This window comes from Motacilla alba, chromosome Z (genome assembly GCF_015832195.1).
Source record: "Motacilla alba alba isolate MOTALB_02 chromosome Z, Motacilla_alba_V1.0_pri, whole genome shotgun sequence".
Taxonomy (NCBI): Eukaryota; Metazoa; Chordata; class Aves; order Passeriformes; family Motacillidae; genus Motacilla; species Motacilla alba.
In genome coordinates this window covers 16,922,868-16,939,668 of record NC_052046.1, presented here as the reverse complement: position 1 = coordinate 16,939,668, position 16,801 = coordinate 16,922,868, and the positions used below count along the sequence as shown (strand labels likewise).

General features: G+C 39.8%; 1 protein-coding gene across 1 annotated transcript in view; it reads left to right on the top strand.

The window, feature by feature from the left end:
- The first annotated feature begins 2,935 nt into the window (after positions 1-2,935).
- The window catches only part of LOC119695729 (chondroitin sulfate proteoglycan 4-like), a 36,946-nt gene continuing 23,080 nt past the window's right edge, over positions 2,936-16,801 (top strand). The window contains exons 1-5 of the mRNA XM_038124735.1: positions 2,936-3,152; positions 7,811-7,974; positions 8,565-12,125; positions 12,964-13,434; positions 14,203-14,379. Coding sequence (XP_037980663.1) covers positions 3,062-3,152; positions 7,811-7,974; positions 8,565-12,125; positions 12,964-13,434; positions 14,203-14,379 — 4,464 coding nt within the window. The 5' untranslated portion in view covers positions 2,936-3,061. The remainder of the gene's footprint in view (positions 3,153-7,810; positions 7,975-8,564; positions 12,126-12,963; positions 13,435-14,202; positions 14,380-16,801) is intronic.

Below are 16,801 nucleotides of genomic sequence, written 5' to 3'. Positions count from 1 at the left end.
AAATATTATAAAAAGAAAAAAAATAATTAAACCCCCCAAATCACAGACATATGGGAAAAGCAGAAATAAAAAAAGGAAGTAGATTGATGGTGCTTAACAATGATGAAGTATGATTTAACAGGAATAGTATTTATCCAAATATTTAACACATTTATTTAGAAATTATGTTCCACAAAAAGCAAGTAGGACCCATGGTCAGAAAATTCTAAACGACTTAAGAAAACGTGCCTTAAAGCTACAGCCATGTTGGCATTGCTCAAGATATGGCCTTTCTCTTTTCAGAAGTCTCAATGTTTGTTTTAAATGTCCATGAAGATTTCTGAGTCACAGCACCACAGAACAGTTGAGGTGGGAAGGTACCTCCGGAGCCTATCCAGACCAAACCCTCTGCTCCGATTAGGGCCACTGCCAGCTGGTTGCTCAGGGCTGTGCCCTCTCAAGTTTTGAGTATGAATAAAGATGGAGACCCTGTCTGAGCAACCTGTTCTAGTGCTTTATCCCAAGCATGAGGAGGATTTTATGTATTTAAATGCAATTTCCTTTATTTCAGTTTGGGCTTAATTGTTTGGGCTTGTACTTTCCCTGGACACCTGTAACAAGTCCTACTCTCTCTTTTCACATGCTCCCATCACCTGTTCATAGACATTGATATAATCATTGATTAGATTCCCCTGAACCTCCTCTTTGGGCTGAACAATCCCAGCTCTGTCAGTCCCTTCTCTGAGTCAACTGACCTCAGAGTCAACTGCCTTTCTTTGGACAAAAGTCAAATTTTAAATGAGCATACAAAAAAAAGATTATTTTGTTTGAAGAAAGTTTTAGTTCAGTGATTCCTGCCATTACTCACTAGGGACTGATTACGTTTTTGTGACTGTACTGGTAGCTATAACGCGAAATAGATTACCTAAAATAACTGCATCTTATTCCCAAATTTCATCCTATACCATGAATCATAAGGTATTTTTAAAAATATGGCTCGTTCATGTTTTTTTCATGTTCACAAAGTTTTTGTAGCTCAGCCCAGCAACATTGCTTATTTATTTTTCCTTCTCTGAACTCAGACCTTCAGTGGTGCTCTGATCCAGCACAGACATGCCCCCTGCTTGCACAGTGTCCTTCTTCATGTGCCTCACCAGGTGCACATGTGATACCAGGGCCTCATGCTCCCTATCTTGCTGTCTTTGAGTTTAGTTCCAAAACCCCTCTCATGTATGGGACAGTCCTTTACCTATCTCGTGCCCCTCATTCAAGCACCTTGCTGCAGTATTTTTTGACTACTACTTCTCAAGGCCCACAGTGCAAGTGATGCTATCCCTTCTGAGGTATAATCCAATGACTTTCCCAGCAAACTGCTCTGCACAAGATAGGGATAAGTGAGACCTGTGCAACTCAGGTGAATGATGCAAAGGCAAAACTTTTCCCCAGGCTTCCCTGCTGCAGCACAGGGGTTTGTTGACGTACATCTGGAGATCTGCTTTTCCAGTATCAGTCATGCTATAAATTGTTATCCCACATTAAATCCTCTTTTTGACCTTCTTGTTCACATCTTAAATAGATGCTTTTTGTAATGTCTTCTCCAGGTTTTCACAAATCTTCTCTGAGTGCCAGTATGAAGTGAATGAAGTTTATCAGGCCTCTGCCTTTGAGATCTTTAATAAAGTTTTTAAGTGATATTTAGGGGAAGATACCTCTCCATTATTTCCATCTGGGCACAGATTCACCCTGCTGTCACATACATTATTCTAAAACTGTAAAGATAGCAAAGCCTTCCAAAGTTTTCTAAGGAAAATCTAGACTAAATGCTGATTGCAAACCTCAAAGGAAGAGAAGAACCAGACAGCTGACCCAGAAAAGATATTAATGCCATCATCATTTTTTCTTCTTTTTTTTTTTTTTTTCAGTTTTGGTATCTCAGTTACTTACTCTGCTTGCTTAGTGTCATATTTCAGGCCACAGATTCCAGTCCTATGTGTAAGGGAGTAACAAGTTAAAAAAACAACCGACCTGTTCAGACACATTGCAATGCACCCTGCTTAGCTGATAAAATCACAGAAAATTTTATGACTGCAAGGCGGCTCCTGGCACGGATCATTTATGTAACTCAAGGCATGTTTGCATATTTGAATTAAGTGTGGTAAAGGCTGATAAATGGCTGGCTGAAATGTGCTCTTTAAAAACATTTCCTAAGCTGACACTTTGTGCTTTTAAGCACAGGACTGCAGTGAGAAGGGGTGAAATGCATATTTTTTTCTAATTTAGGACCTGTACTTGTTGTGATCAGACCTTATCACTATAACTAGCTTGGAGGATGTTGTAGCTAGGTGGGGGTTAGCCTCTTCTCCCAGGAAACAGGACGAGTGGACATGGTCTTAAGCTGTGCCAGGGGAGGCACAGGATGGACATTAGGAAGAATTTCTTCACAGAAGGGGTGATTAGACATAGGAATGGGGTGCCCAGGGAGGTGGAGCACCTTCTCTTGAAGGTGTTGAAGGAAAGGCTGGATGTGGCAGTCAGTGGCATGGTAGAGTTGTAACGGTGGGGTTTGGTCACAGATTGGCCTCAGTTTCAGAGGTGTTTCTAGTCTAATTGGTTCTGTGATCATCTCAACTTCTGAAACCATTGTTTGGTCTACCTGTAATATGCTTCTTTGCTAAAGCAGTGTGATGCGTTTCTTTATGGACAACATACAAACACTCTGAGGGCTGGAGATGCTCCAGCCAGCAGAGGGGAAGGTTTGGGGTACCTCAGAGCAGTCTTCCACTGCGACAGGCAGGCCACGGAGACAGAGTGGGCGCACTGGGCGACTACTGACAACAGCTCTAACTCACATGTGGGCAGGTCCCACCCGAAGCACGCAATAACCCACAGCCACGAAGGGCGCTCGAAGCTACGGGAGAGCACTGCCCCTTCGCCCGTCCCAGGCCGGCGCTCCTGGAGCGGGGGCGGGCCGGCGCAGGGGCTGCGCTGTGAGGAGGGCGGGAAGGAGGGGAGGACGGCGGTGAGCACGGGCCGGGGCTGTGACACTCCTCGCCGCTCCCCAGGGCTGCGCCGCGGCCCCGGCATGGCCGGGATGCCCGCCGCGCTGCGGTGGCCGGCGCTGCTGGTGCCGCTGCTGGCGCTGCTGCTGGCCTCCGGCCGGCCCGCTCTCTCAGGTAGGGCCGTGGCGAGGGCCGGAAGGCACCTGTGCCCGCGGGGAAGGGGCGGCCCGGCCGCAGCCCCGGCGCCCGGGCTGCTCGGAGCGCTGGAGGCACTTGTCGCCGGTGTTCCCGCGAAAGCAGCTGCCCGACGGGGAGTGCCGTGCCGTGTCCCGGCCCGGCGAGGGCGGCGGGGGCCCCGTACTCGGGCCAGCTGCCGCCGCAGCCCCTTGGCCGGGAGCGGGGGCGGCAGGCGGGCGGCGCTGGCGGCCGCACAGGTGGTGGGACGGCGGGCATTTTGTGAAGGAGTGGTGTCCTCTTGCCTTAGAGTGAAGGCCGAGCTGCCCGCCAGGGTGTGAGCCCGCCTTGTGCCTGCATCCCCTCCTGCTGCAGAGACGCCGAGACTTGACATAGCTAGACTTCCTAATAAAAACGTGGATGCTTTGCAAGCAACGTAAATGTAAACCTTTTCCCTCCACCTCTTATCGTAATTGTAGTATGTCATGAGGAAAAGTGCTGAGGTAGAAACAGGAATATTCCCTGCCATTCCTTGCCTGCTCCGTGCGTGGGAACTAGTAGTCCCGGTGATAAGTATCACCCAGCAGCTGCCGGTATCTGGGTTTTAGCATTCGGCTAGCTTCGGCTGTCTTGTGCCTGGCTTTTCATGACAGGCCAGACACCTCACCAGTAGTGATGCACGGTAACCTGCCGGTCTCGGGCAGTCATCAAAACCATTGAAGCAGCCAAAAATGTAACCTGCAAATTTTGTTTCTTCTTGAGATGCAACTTGAAGTACATTGCAATTAGAGCTTAAAAGACTGGTAATAAAGTTTATTACTTGCATATATTTTAAAAACTATTGGATTAGCATGCAATTGAAGAAGTGTGGTTTTTCTTCCACCTTTGCCCACCTGCTGTTCCTCACTGCAATCCCATGTGAGACTTAACATGTTAATATTATATTATAAATTATAAATAAATAAATTATAAATAAATAAAAATATAAAATCAATTATAAATAAATAAATAAATAATATAAAATAACTTAACTTAACATGAGACTTAACAATGGCCATAACGTTCTTTACAAATGTCTAGTGGTCAGTTTCTGTGGTTGTGTGGCGTCTCTTTCACTAGCTGAGAAGACTGGTTAGAAATGAACCAATATTAAATTGTAACCTTAAAAAATAGTTTTTACTTCAGAAGTTAATGAAGAGATTAATGAAAGAATTAAATTCAGATACTGTAAATTAAATACACCAGTCTTTTCTTTCCATGAGAGAACCTCAGTGTGTGGAGCTCTAAGTGATGTTTTCATCAGGTTTTAAGTGGCTTTCTCAACTATTCAGTTTTCAGTGAGTTTCTGTAATATAACCAGAAAATAACATCAGCACTGTTCATTTGACATTCAGTGCTTTAAATACAGGACTGTCTTTTAGCTGTAAGTCATAGAATGCTTTGGTTTGGAAGGGACCTTTAAACATTGTTTTTGATGTGTAAAGCATTTGTAGATGCAGCATAGGGATATTCTTCATTATGTCCATTTTAGGTGAGTGTAAGAGGCTTACACACTCTGGTAGTGTTTTATTTACCCTCAAAATCTCACTAAATTTTACACTGAGAAAATGTGAATCAACCCTGAGAATTCCCTTTTGAATAATTGGTATATTTAGCCTTAAAGGGCATTCCCAATGAATCTGTCAGCTTCCTTTTCCATTTTTCTTGTGTCTATTATGTATTGTTGATATCATCTGCTACCAGCTTAGATAAACTGACAAAAATGGAGGACTATTTTTTCATTATGAAGTGTCATATTTTGATTCTTTGGAGTTTTTTTCACCTCTCATTCTGCTGCATTACTTTTGCTATTTGTCCTTATAACAAAGATTCATTAACCCAGCTCCTGTGGGTTGAAATATGAGCACCATGTTTTGGAGACTGCAAGATTTGTAAGCCAACCATATTATGTGTTCTGTGGTAGTGGTGATGTTTTTCAATCTCAGCAGTGGAATTTGATCTTATCTGTGATACAGCAAGTAATGTGTCAAAAAAAAAATTAAAAATACGGTTCTTGTAGCTGTAAAAGAAATCATGCCAAGGCACTGTAGGTGGTTCAAAGTCTTGTTAACTGGTGGATCAGTGCCTACCTGCCCCACCTTCAGTGACAGATTCTGACTCTGAAGAGTTTTATGGAAGGCAGAAGGTTTAACTTATGCTTCTTTTTTTCATTCCAGAAAATTCATATATAGTATAAGTATCAAACTGTTGCCCAGTGGTACTCTGCACAATATTGTCTTCACAGCTTCATTCTAATTGTTCTAAATTGCACTGAGTAATCCATAATCTCTCTGCTTGATTTCTTCCCCCAAAATCCAATAAATGAATTTAGCATAATATAAAAAATTATGATTATTTAACCTACTTCCTGTCTTATTAGTTAGTCCTTATTTATACTGAGGATTTGTCTCTCATTATGTTGTTCCACTACTTGCTTTAATGAGGAGGTCTTTCTTTACCCCACAGATTAATATTTTTATGTACAACAATAGGTCCTCTCAGTGTATAAATTAATATAAAACCCGCAAGGTGTATTTGAGCTTTTTGATGAAAGCATATTTTAAACTAGAAGCAAACTGCTGGGGAAGAATTCCTTTTTGTTTCATTTGGGATCAGTTTTTCCAGGCAGTGGTGACTCTTTCTTTGGAAGAAATATGTGTATTTCAGTAATGTAAAGATCTTTCCTGTGTTTCTCTGGGTAATTAATATAACTTGATATTACATGGTTGTTGCCTGTGGGTTTTGCTGAAATCTTGTTCTTGGGAAATCTATGTAGAATTCTTTAATATCCTAAAGCAACTTTTGGGATACTATTATTGATTGTTATTTCATGAATGGGCTACTATATTATGTCTTTGATTTGGTACTCTGCACAGAATCCAGTTCACATTCAGAGTTAAAGTCACACTTTATAGGAGTTGTCAGGGTGTATTAGATTAAGCAAGGAGACAGCTAATGTAGGAACTGGAACATTTAAACCTCTAAAGTCCTCTGCAGTAATGCTTGATTTTAAAACGAGAAAATTATTTCAGAATGAAGCTAAAAACAGCAAAATAATTATTCAACTGGTGGTGTCTTACAAGCTGTATCCAAACACAGCTGAAAGCATCATAAACTTTGGCAGATGGAATTTGAAAATAGACATGTCTGGGAAAAAAAAGGTCAAGGATCAGCTTGAAGGAATCAAAGCTTTTACTAAATCCTCCTTAAGTACATCAAGAACAAAAGCCCTGCCGAGGGTCAGTGCAGCCAGTTGATTAAGTTACTAGTATATAAGAAGCACTCAGAAAGGGCATGGCTGCTGCAAAGAAGCTAAACTAAATGGCATTTACTGCTAATTGGGAAGATTCCCAAACGGAAATTCCTTTTTTAGGGTAGTGGAAGGGGAGGAGAGGGGACTTGAAAAAAACTTAGTGATGAAATAACTTGCTTGCTAAGGGTACTATCTGATCTCATGCTTAAAATTCCCTGGAGTTTTAAACCTGAAGCCTGGAATGGTGGCAGATTTTATGCTAATATTTATGACAAGAATTACCATGGAACTGTAAACTTGACATCCATAATTCAAATTTGTTGGTATTGTAACAAAGGATAAAAAATGCACAAGCGAGAAGGATTAATTTTGAAGGAGACTATAAGATTTCTTTCAAGAGTTCCTCACAAACTCCTTGGAGTTTTCTTGATGGGGGTGGGCAAGGTGTCCAAGATTTAGAGTTTCAAAAGACTTTAAAAAGTTTGGTGCCAAAGGCTTTTTAGCATTCATTGGAGTGCAGGGCCAGGGCTTTGTATATTAAGTAATTGATTAAATAGGAGGAGTGGTAGATGATTGATCGATTTCTTTTTTAATGTGTCACAGGGAAGTTACCAGCAGAATTTGGGAGGATTTGGTCTTGGGATCTGTTTTGTTCAAAATAGTAATAGTGGGGATGGTAAAAGCAGTGAGCAGTCAAATGAAAACTCTTACTGATGTTACTGTTCCTCAGAGCAGAAAAGAGAGGAGAAGACAGTGAAGGAGGCTTGTGACTGGCCAGCGGGGTGGTGGGGTGTTTGGAAGTTGCATACAGGAAACAGGAGGGCAGTTATGCCTGGAAGAGGGGGATGGAAACATCTGAAAATGACACAGGTAGCAGGAGACTTACGGGTTTTCTCTGTAGAAATGACATAGGTTTTCTCTGGTGGAGATATAAGATAATGTTGTAGATGAAAATATTTCCAAAGAGAAACTGGAGGAATACTTCAGAGAGAAATTCTGTGGCAACTACAAAATAGACTGGGTGTGACAAGCTCAGGAAAAGACCTGAAAGAAACAAACAAAAATTAAGGAATATTTGAAAGAAATTATTCAGTATAATTGCATGGTTGTAACTCTTCCAGTCATCACTGTTGGAGATAAGATAACTGGACTATATTCATCCCTTGTCCATTCTAGTATGGCTGCTGGGCTCTTATTAATTCTTGGACTGGTGAATTTGATATCTGAGATTTATTTTCATTTGTAGGTGAATAAGTATATAGAAAATAATATAAATTGTTTATATACATTTGGGTATGAATAAGAAAGTGGCTTTTTTGTGTTTGTGTGATCGAGTTTCCTATTCATTTTTCTTTATTTCTTTCAGTATCATTTTATGGTGGTAGCTTTGTGGAGGTGAACATGGCAGAAGCATGCTCTCAGACATCCTTACAGTTGCAGTTTCGAACAAGCAAGCCGCAGGGACTGCTTCTTCTTGCAGCTGGGAAGACTGATTATTGTTTAATGGAGCTGCGCTCAGGATATGTACAGGTATGCTTTATAACTGTAGCTAAAAATTATGTGTAACCTGTGTTTATCAGAGTTTTTCTTAAGGCTGTTATCTGTAATGGGGTATCTAAACAAGTTGCTGTTTAGAGAAGTTGAAAAGTCTCTTAATATAATTGGTAATTTGAAATAATGACTTTTATTTCTTACAATTATATCTATAGCCTATAGAGATCTCTACATCTTAAAATCAGGATCATTTTGTTCAAAGCATGAGGTTCAGCAAAAACAAAATTTCAGATTTTATGATGTTAGCATTACAGAAAATGCTTGGATCTGAGTAATTGTTTTTATGCAAGGTAAGTTTTTGGAAGATTAATTTCAGTTGGGCTCTCAGGAGTTGTTTCTAGCAGAATTGCAGAGGAGTCCATTCCTGCTTCTGCAGTTATTCAAACATCTGTGATGCCAAGTAAACCTACACAGAATTTTATTGGGATTTTATTTTTCAAATCTGTTTTGTAAATTATTTGGTTAGTGTGAAAAGATATGAAAATTAATGTATTAACTATATCTTAATGTATGATTGTGAAAAAGATAATTATGGATTTTCATAGTTAAAATTTTATCTCTTGCAGTTGAGAATTAACTTTGGTGTGGGAGAACGAGTGCTGCATTCTCAGCAAAGATCTCAGCTGAATGATTTGGCTTGGCACCTGGTTGAACTACATCATAAGCATGATAATGTCACATTGGTAATTGATAAACATGATAGAACTAGTGCAAAAATGCCTGGAATTCTTTATGAATTGAACATTGATTATGGATTCTACATGGGTGGTACTGGTAAACTTGACGTTCCCTACCTTGTTGGAGCACTGCCCAGTTTCCGAGGATGTATTGATGGTGTATCATTCAATCAGTTAGACATTCTGATGCCTCTGAGACCTTCTCCTGGCTTCAAAAACATCCATGAAGTTTCAGTGGGGTGCAGTGATGAATTCTCTGCAGGTGAAGAGGAACCCATTAGTTTCTTTAGTTCCAGGTCCTATATTTCTTTCCCATCATGGAATATGGATGACGAGGGAATCTTCGAGTATGCTTTACAAACCTCAGCTGCACGTGGCTTGCTGCTTTACCAGCCTGGGCAAGCAGGAGATTTCATTGCAATGGAAATGGAAGATGGTTTAATTAAAGCTTATGTTGGAAAACATGGAAGTAGAACCCATCTTTCTTCTCGTAGCTCAGTCAGTGATACTCGTTGGCACTACATCAAACTGAAATTTACTGCAGAATATTTGCAGCTAACATTGGATGAAGAAACTGTGAAAAAGTTACTACCTCCCCAGAGTAAGTTGCCCCTTCTGAAGGGACCCTTCTTTGTAGGTGGTGTAGATGACAGCATAAGATTGGAAGTGATGAAGTTAATCTCAGTATCTGGGAAGCATGCCAGAGGAGGATCCTTCAAAGGCTGCTTAAGGAATCTGAAAGCCAACTCAGAAAAGAAATCACTGAAGAATGTTCTAGTAACTAAGGACATTTCAGCTGGATGTGAAATGCCAAGTTCTTTTAAAACAAATCTTTCTTTAGACACGGCTGAAAAGAGCCCTCCTGTGAAAGCAGCTCCTGTATTTGCCATTTCCCATGAAAGCTCAATTTCTCTGGACAAGGAAGACAAAAGCCATCTTTTAGTTCTGAGTAACTTGATTGTGCTAGAGGGTGAACAAGCTTCACTTGAATCTAAACATGTTAAAGTTAACTTAGACTTTCAGAAATTAGGAATTAATCAGTCACAAATTCATTTTGATATAAAGGGACCACCCTCTCATGGACACTTGAAATTGAATGTTGAACCACTGCAGGAGGTAAATACATTTACTATGCAGGATGTGTGGCAAGGGAAGATCCTATATGTCCATGATGGCTCTGAGGACACTTATGATTATTTTAATTTCTCCATTTCTGCCAGCAGTGAGACGATTGTGTCTCCATATTTGCAAGGAAATGAGCAGCATATGTTTAGCATTACTGTTACTCCAGTAAATGATGCACCTGAGATCGTACTTCCTGAGGGAAACTTGCTTCTTCTCGTAGAGAACTCAAAGAAACGTTTGACTAATGACCTGATAAAGGTTCTAGATGAAGATACAGATTCTGTGGGTCTCAGACTTTCAGTGCTTGGAAATCTGAATGCAGATGCAGGATTTTTAGAAAATTCAAGGTATCCTGGAAAAGCTATCACTACTTTTTCTAATGAGGATTTAGACAAAGGCACTGTTTTCTTTGTCCACAGAGGTGTCAGGAACTCAAGGATTGTTCTCAGGGCAAGTGATGGTGAGAAGGTGAGCAACACTGTTGTGTTACGTGTCATGGCAGTTCCTTTGGATTACAGAGTTGTCAACAACTCAGGAATAAATCTCCTCCAAGGTGTTACAGCTCTTATAAGACCTAGGCATCTGGCAGTTGAAACAAATGCTGTCCTCCAGAAACTGGAGATATGGTACAACATCACAGAGCCACCTCGCTTTGGTCAGGTCCAAAGGCAGCATTCAAAGGGGGTATGGAAGCAAGTCAGCTCTTTTTCTCAACGCTCTCTTCAGCGCAACCGGGTGAGATACTGTAGCACTTTTAAAGACATTCAGCTGGAAAATATTACCGACCAGTTTAAGTTCAAAGTTAGCATAGGAAACACAATCAGTGAAGAGCACACATTTCCAATAAGAGTGAAATGGTTAAGGTACAGTCTGTTGAAACATGCTCCTCTTGAAATTGAAAAACCAAAAAAGGAGTACTTAAATTCTGATAATCTGTTTGCTGTGATTGCAGATTTAGAAATACCTGAAGATGAGCTTCATTTCAAACTTCTGTCCCTACCAAAGAATGGACAGATACTGCTTAATGACCAGCCTTTGAAAAAAGGTTCAGTCTTTAGCCAAAAAGATATTACTGATCGAAAAGTGGCATATGAATTAATCAGCCAGTACCATGAAGATTATGATTCATTTAGATTTCTCATTTCTACAAAGTATCTGGATTCAAATTTCTATGACTTTGAAGTCTACATCAAATCAGATTTCAGAAACATTATTTTGACAAACAATGGCCTTAATGTTATTGAAGGGGAAGGAGAATTAATAACAAGGACAAAACTATTTGTGCAAACACCAGATAATAAAACTTTCCAATATGAAGTTATACAGTTTCCTAAGCATGGGAAATTAAAACTTACTAATTTTTCTGGTTCATTTGAGAATAAGGACAATCTTACAACTTTCACTAGTAAAGATATAATTGATAAGTGCCTTATGTATGTGCATGACGATTCAGAGACCATGTTTGATGAATTTCTTGTCAGAGCTTACAGCAGAGAGTCAGTAAAGGGGGCAAGCTTTGATCCAGAAGTAGAACCTTTGTCAGTAGAAATCAGATTCTATATTTCTGTGCAGCTGAAGAATGATGAGAAGCCGGTTCGCATAATTGATAAGATATTTGACATAGTAAGAAATGGGCAGCGATTATTAACTTTGGCAGATCTATGTTATCATGATCCTGATTCTGATTTTGATGATGGACAGTTGCTATATACTAGACGTGGTATTTCCAATGGAGAGTTGGTGCTAGCAAATGATACTTTGCATAGACTCTACCAATTTAAACAAGTGGACCTGGAGCAAAAGCAAGTCCTGTTTATACACCGTGGTGCCGATTTTGGGCGTTTTGTGCTTTTTGTGACAGATGGCAAGCACTATACTTCCTTGCTTCTGGAAGTAAATGCCACCGATCCTTATGTTAAGTTGGCAAATAATACAGGTTTGTTGGTTCAAAAAGGGAAGGAAGAAACTGTCTCAACAGCTAACCTAAGTGCTACTACAAACCAAGACATAAGAAATGATCATGACCTTGCATACGAGATACTCTCTTTCCCAAAACATGGAAGAATATATGTGAATAATGTATTCAAGGATTCCTTTACTCAGCTTGATCTGATGAAGGGACATGTGACCTACAGACATGATGGCAGCAACAACCTTACTGACACATTTAACTTTACAGTCCATGCTGGAGATATTCATCTGAATGCTGGACTGCAGGTTCACGTGTATTTGGAAAGTCATCAGCAGCCACCAAGGATTGTGAACAAAAACAATCTCTTGGTCGAAGAAGGAAAACCAGTTAAAATCAGTAAAGGAAAACTGCAAGTAGGTTTAGCATGTTGTCTATTCCTCCAATCTTGTAGTAAGTTTTCCTCAGTTTTTTTAGCCATTGGCAGTGTCTTTAGTTTGTGTCTTCTCTTCTTTAACTCCTTTTCATTACCACTAATATGACTGCATTCTGGGTGCTTAGTTCAGGAGAGACTGACACTAGCAAGCTTCTCTTTTTAGGAAGGAAAACAGATATGTTATAGAAAATACTGGCCATAGTCTTTGACTTTGTTACATATTGGTGCATAAGAAAATTATCATTTGGAGATTCTGCATGTATATTTTTGTTTTAGGAGTAACAATTATTTGTACTCCATGTAATTGGTCTTAATTGAGCTGGGAAAAGGCCAGCTCAATAACTGAGCTGGGAAAATGCCAGTGGGAAATGCCAAGGAAGAAAGGATTTTGTTTGATTTAATTTGGAGCTAGTCCAGCTAAAATTGTTTCAGAGTTACATCCAAAATTTAAAAAAAACATAAGTTACAAACCTGAGGCCGTTTCTGTTTGATTAATTCTTCCCCGCCCAATTTTTTTTTGTGTAGCCTTCCAGTAACCACCACGAGAGGGCTCTGGCTGCACGTTGCTGAAATCCTGAATGCCTTGATAAGGCCGGGATCTGTAGATGTGAGGCCAGTCATTAATTATGCAGTACATTCCTTTTAAAATCTTACAAAACATAGTTGGGGTTACAAAATGGCTCCCATGTAACTCAACTAAGAAGTGTCAGTTTAGTTAGGTAGACAATCCCAGAATTAAAAGTGAAAAATTCAGAAGAGAATATAGAATTTCTCCCACTTCCATTTGAATAATTTTGGGATATGTTCTTAAATTGAAGGTTGTTCATGAAAATAGTCCTCCATCTGAGATTGTGTTCACAGTAAGACAGCTTCCAGTACACGGATACATTCGGAAGTTTTCCTCAGAAGAAAGTTATCTCAGTTCTGACCAAAGGCCAGCTTTGAGTTTCACACAGCAAGATGTCAACGAGGGCAACGTTCAATATGTGCAGACAATTTCTGACCAACTAGATGACCATTTTTTTCTGGATGTGACCAATGGTGTCAGAACAGTGAGTGGAATAGAGATCTCTGTAGACATCATCCCCAGAATGATTCCACTGGAAGTACAGAACTTTACAGTATTTGAAGGGGGTTCAAAAGCCCTGGTGGAAGACTATCTAAAAATTTCTAGTAGACACTTTGCAGGACTCAGCTGTAAATTCATTTTAACTGAGCAGCCAAAACATGGGTATGTTGAAAACTCTCGTGTTCCTGGAATAAAGTTAGCCACATTTACCAGAAAACAGGTAATGCCTTTAGATCTACTTAGATGTTGTCTTGGTTAATTATTTGCTTTGCTGAAAGCGGTGGGACTTGATGAGAGATAGTGAGATGCAGGAGTTTGAGCATTATTCTGTCCTTGAATTAAAGGTCTTTCTGTTTTTTCTGTCTGGAGTGGGGAGGGAGGCTGCCTTGTTGTGGTGAACCACATCACTTCCTTGATGGCACTATTGACACAGACTAATGTACTATAGCCACGGTAGACTGATGGGCCACTCACATTCAGGCAGAGTTGTAGTACTCTGGAATTGTGAGACTCTGGGTGCATTTTAAAAAGACCAGAGAAAGTGCTCTGTAGATAGAGCAAGTAGAAAAGTGGAAAAAAAGTAATTTCTTTACTCACAGATAGCCACTATATGCACAATGTGCTAATTTTCAGTCATTTAGCTCCAAGAAGCAAGATGGTTTCATAGGTCACCATCTACTACTAGCACTGTGTTCAGTTTTTAGATTCCAGGAAACATTGTTGATATAGTCAGGTTGGATTTCCATTTTTCCTTCAGGAGGGAGGAAAGAATGCCAAGACTGGCAAGATATTCTGATTAGAGGAATTGACAGATGAGCAGTAAAATTTACTGTTGTGAATGGGCAAAGATAGAGGTACAATCTGATATTACAGCATAAATAAAATGTTCATACAGTAAATACAGAGAGCCTTGACTAGGATGTTTTTCAATGTGGCATTTTTTTTTCTTCTAGCCTCTTTAGTTTTTTCAGCTTGTTATATTTTTCAGGTGGAACAAGAATTAATCTACTATGTTCATGATAACAGTGAAGAACTGATGGACAGTTTTACTGTGATAGTAAATAACACAGAGTTGTGGAAACAGAGTTTACCCCGAACTGTGTTTGTAACTGTTACTGCAGTAAATGATGAAGCTCCTGTTGTAAAAGTAAACAGAATTCTTCAGGTATGTTTGTCAACCTTTTGAAGTGTTAAAATTAATTCCATTAATTGTGATGCCATTTAATGCACCTTAATTAACAGACTATTAGGTTTGTATCTGGTAGGATAGTCAGTATAATATGTAGTAGTCCTTGGATTTAGAGAAATTAATGCTAATGAAAAGAGGCAGTACATAGATTTTTTGTATTTAGGACGATTTTAGACATGGCAAGATTTTAGACATGACATCTTTTGGCTGTTGTAAAGTTTATGTAGATGGCTGAATGAGCGTTCTTTTAATCTTAAAAGTTACGTGAGGTCTCTTGGACTGATGTAGGGCTTGTGAGGGTGGATGGCTTGCACCTGGATGCTTGTTATATTTCCATGTTGTTTGCTGAGGTCTTGTGGGCTGTTAATGAACATGTAACTTAGAAAAGTACCAAGAATAGCAATGATGAGAATACCAACTTTTCACTATTGTATTTGTGCAGCCTTCCAACCCTATGCCTCTTGCCATGAAGTGCACTAAAGGCTCAGACCTGCTGAAGTGCATTCTACTGCTGCTTGCTCTTGTCCAGATATGCTGGTAGGATGGGACAAGAGAGAATTTATTATTTGTTGGGTATTTCTTACAAAACAAGAGTAGTTCCCTTTTAAAAAGTTGCAAAAAATGTGATGCAATCTGTGGAAATCTAGGGTCATCAGAATATTAGTCCAATCACCAAAGCTATTACTTCACAGTATCACAGTGTGATACTGTGAGCTAAGAAAAAACATTAGCTTTTTCTAACTGCCTTCACCCCAGAAAATCCTGAAGCAAATTTTACAGTTACCTTTAACTAAAGCTACCTTTAGCTCTTAATAACCATAGCTGACTTTTTAATCTACAGATCTTTGAAAAGTTATCTACCACTACAGAAGTGACTACTGTCACTTCATTTTCAGTGCATTTTCAGATTGATTAATTAATTAATTTGTTAATTTATAATATTTAAACCAGGGTTTGTATAGTATTTGTTTTTTTTTACGATAGCAGTCAATAATGAGAACCATTTTAGTAAAGACACTGTGCCCAAAAAGCCCCCACTTGTAAAGACTTCTAATCTGAGATCTGATGAGTATAAACAAATTAAGTGACTCCAAAAATCAGGATGAAATGAACATTGTCAGCTAAGTGGTCACAGTAAACCAGCTGGAAGACATCAAGACAGAGAAGGTATTTAGGAATAGGCTTGAAGGAAGAGAAGCAGGATATTTTGAAGCTGCAATCATTCCCAGTGCTCTGTGTTGCACTTTATAAATGGGCGGTACCAAAACATGCATTTAATTTTATGTAGTTAATTGTGTGTTGGAGAGGGAGAGTGTATTACTGTAAAGATGATGATAACCTTGTGTTGTATATTTCACATCTTTTCTTATGAGAAAATACATAATTTTTTAACTAGCTGTAGTGGAAGCATTGTACAGCTTCACAGTGAAAGCAGATAATCTGCAGATGCTCACAACAGAAGATAGCCTGCCCTGTGCAGAGACTGCTGGCAGAAGGGCAGACTGCCTTCACAAACATTTGGGTGGCACAGAACAAAATCTTCCCTGGTTGAAGTAATTGCAGCCAGGGAAGTTGGTACTCTACAGACATCAGCACAGCGTGCAGTAATCTGTCTAGTCACAGAGAAGAGGCCACCATGTTCAGCCAAGTTTTCTGGGGTCTCTGTTCTGGTGCATTGCTGGCATTAAACTGTTGGCATTGAACTGCTGGAATTGCAGTCTGTTAACAGACCTAAGGCTGTGTAGTGCACTGCAATGCAGCTTATGGATTTTTCTAAAAATATCTGTGAATCTAGGCTTCCCAAAAGCAGGAGTAACAAAGCTTCACCTACCCAGAGCTGGTCCTCTCTACTGGGGAGGCAGTCTGTGAACTAGAACCAGGATGCTGCCTTTGTACCTGTGGTTTTGCTAATCATGCACAAGCTATTGTTGAAAAATCAAGTTTGTATCTATTGTGAGTGGCTACCAATATGTACACATATGGTGGATTCATGTACAGTCTAAAACAAATCTGGCAGTCAAGTTATCTGCTGGGAGGAATACACTGAGATGATTCTTCCTCGACTCAAACTTGCACATCCTCAGTGGATGGAAAAAATGGGTTTTTCTTAGTCCTGCTATGTATTGAGATAAGATCAGCATTCCTGTGTAGGGTGATGGTGGCTGGCCCCATGTTCAGCCAAACAGTCTGTGCTGCTGAGGAAGCATTGCTAGTGGTAGATAATGAATAACAGACAATGTTGCTTTTAAAAACTCAGTAGCTCTTTTATATATTCTGTAAGGTTGAAAATGTACAAAAGTATAAAATGACTGACTGGTACTGTAAAAACTGAAGTCTAGTAGAACTGTTGGAGTTGACTGAAGTTTAGGACCTCAGAAATTTTGCAGGTCAATATAAA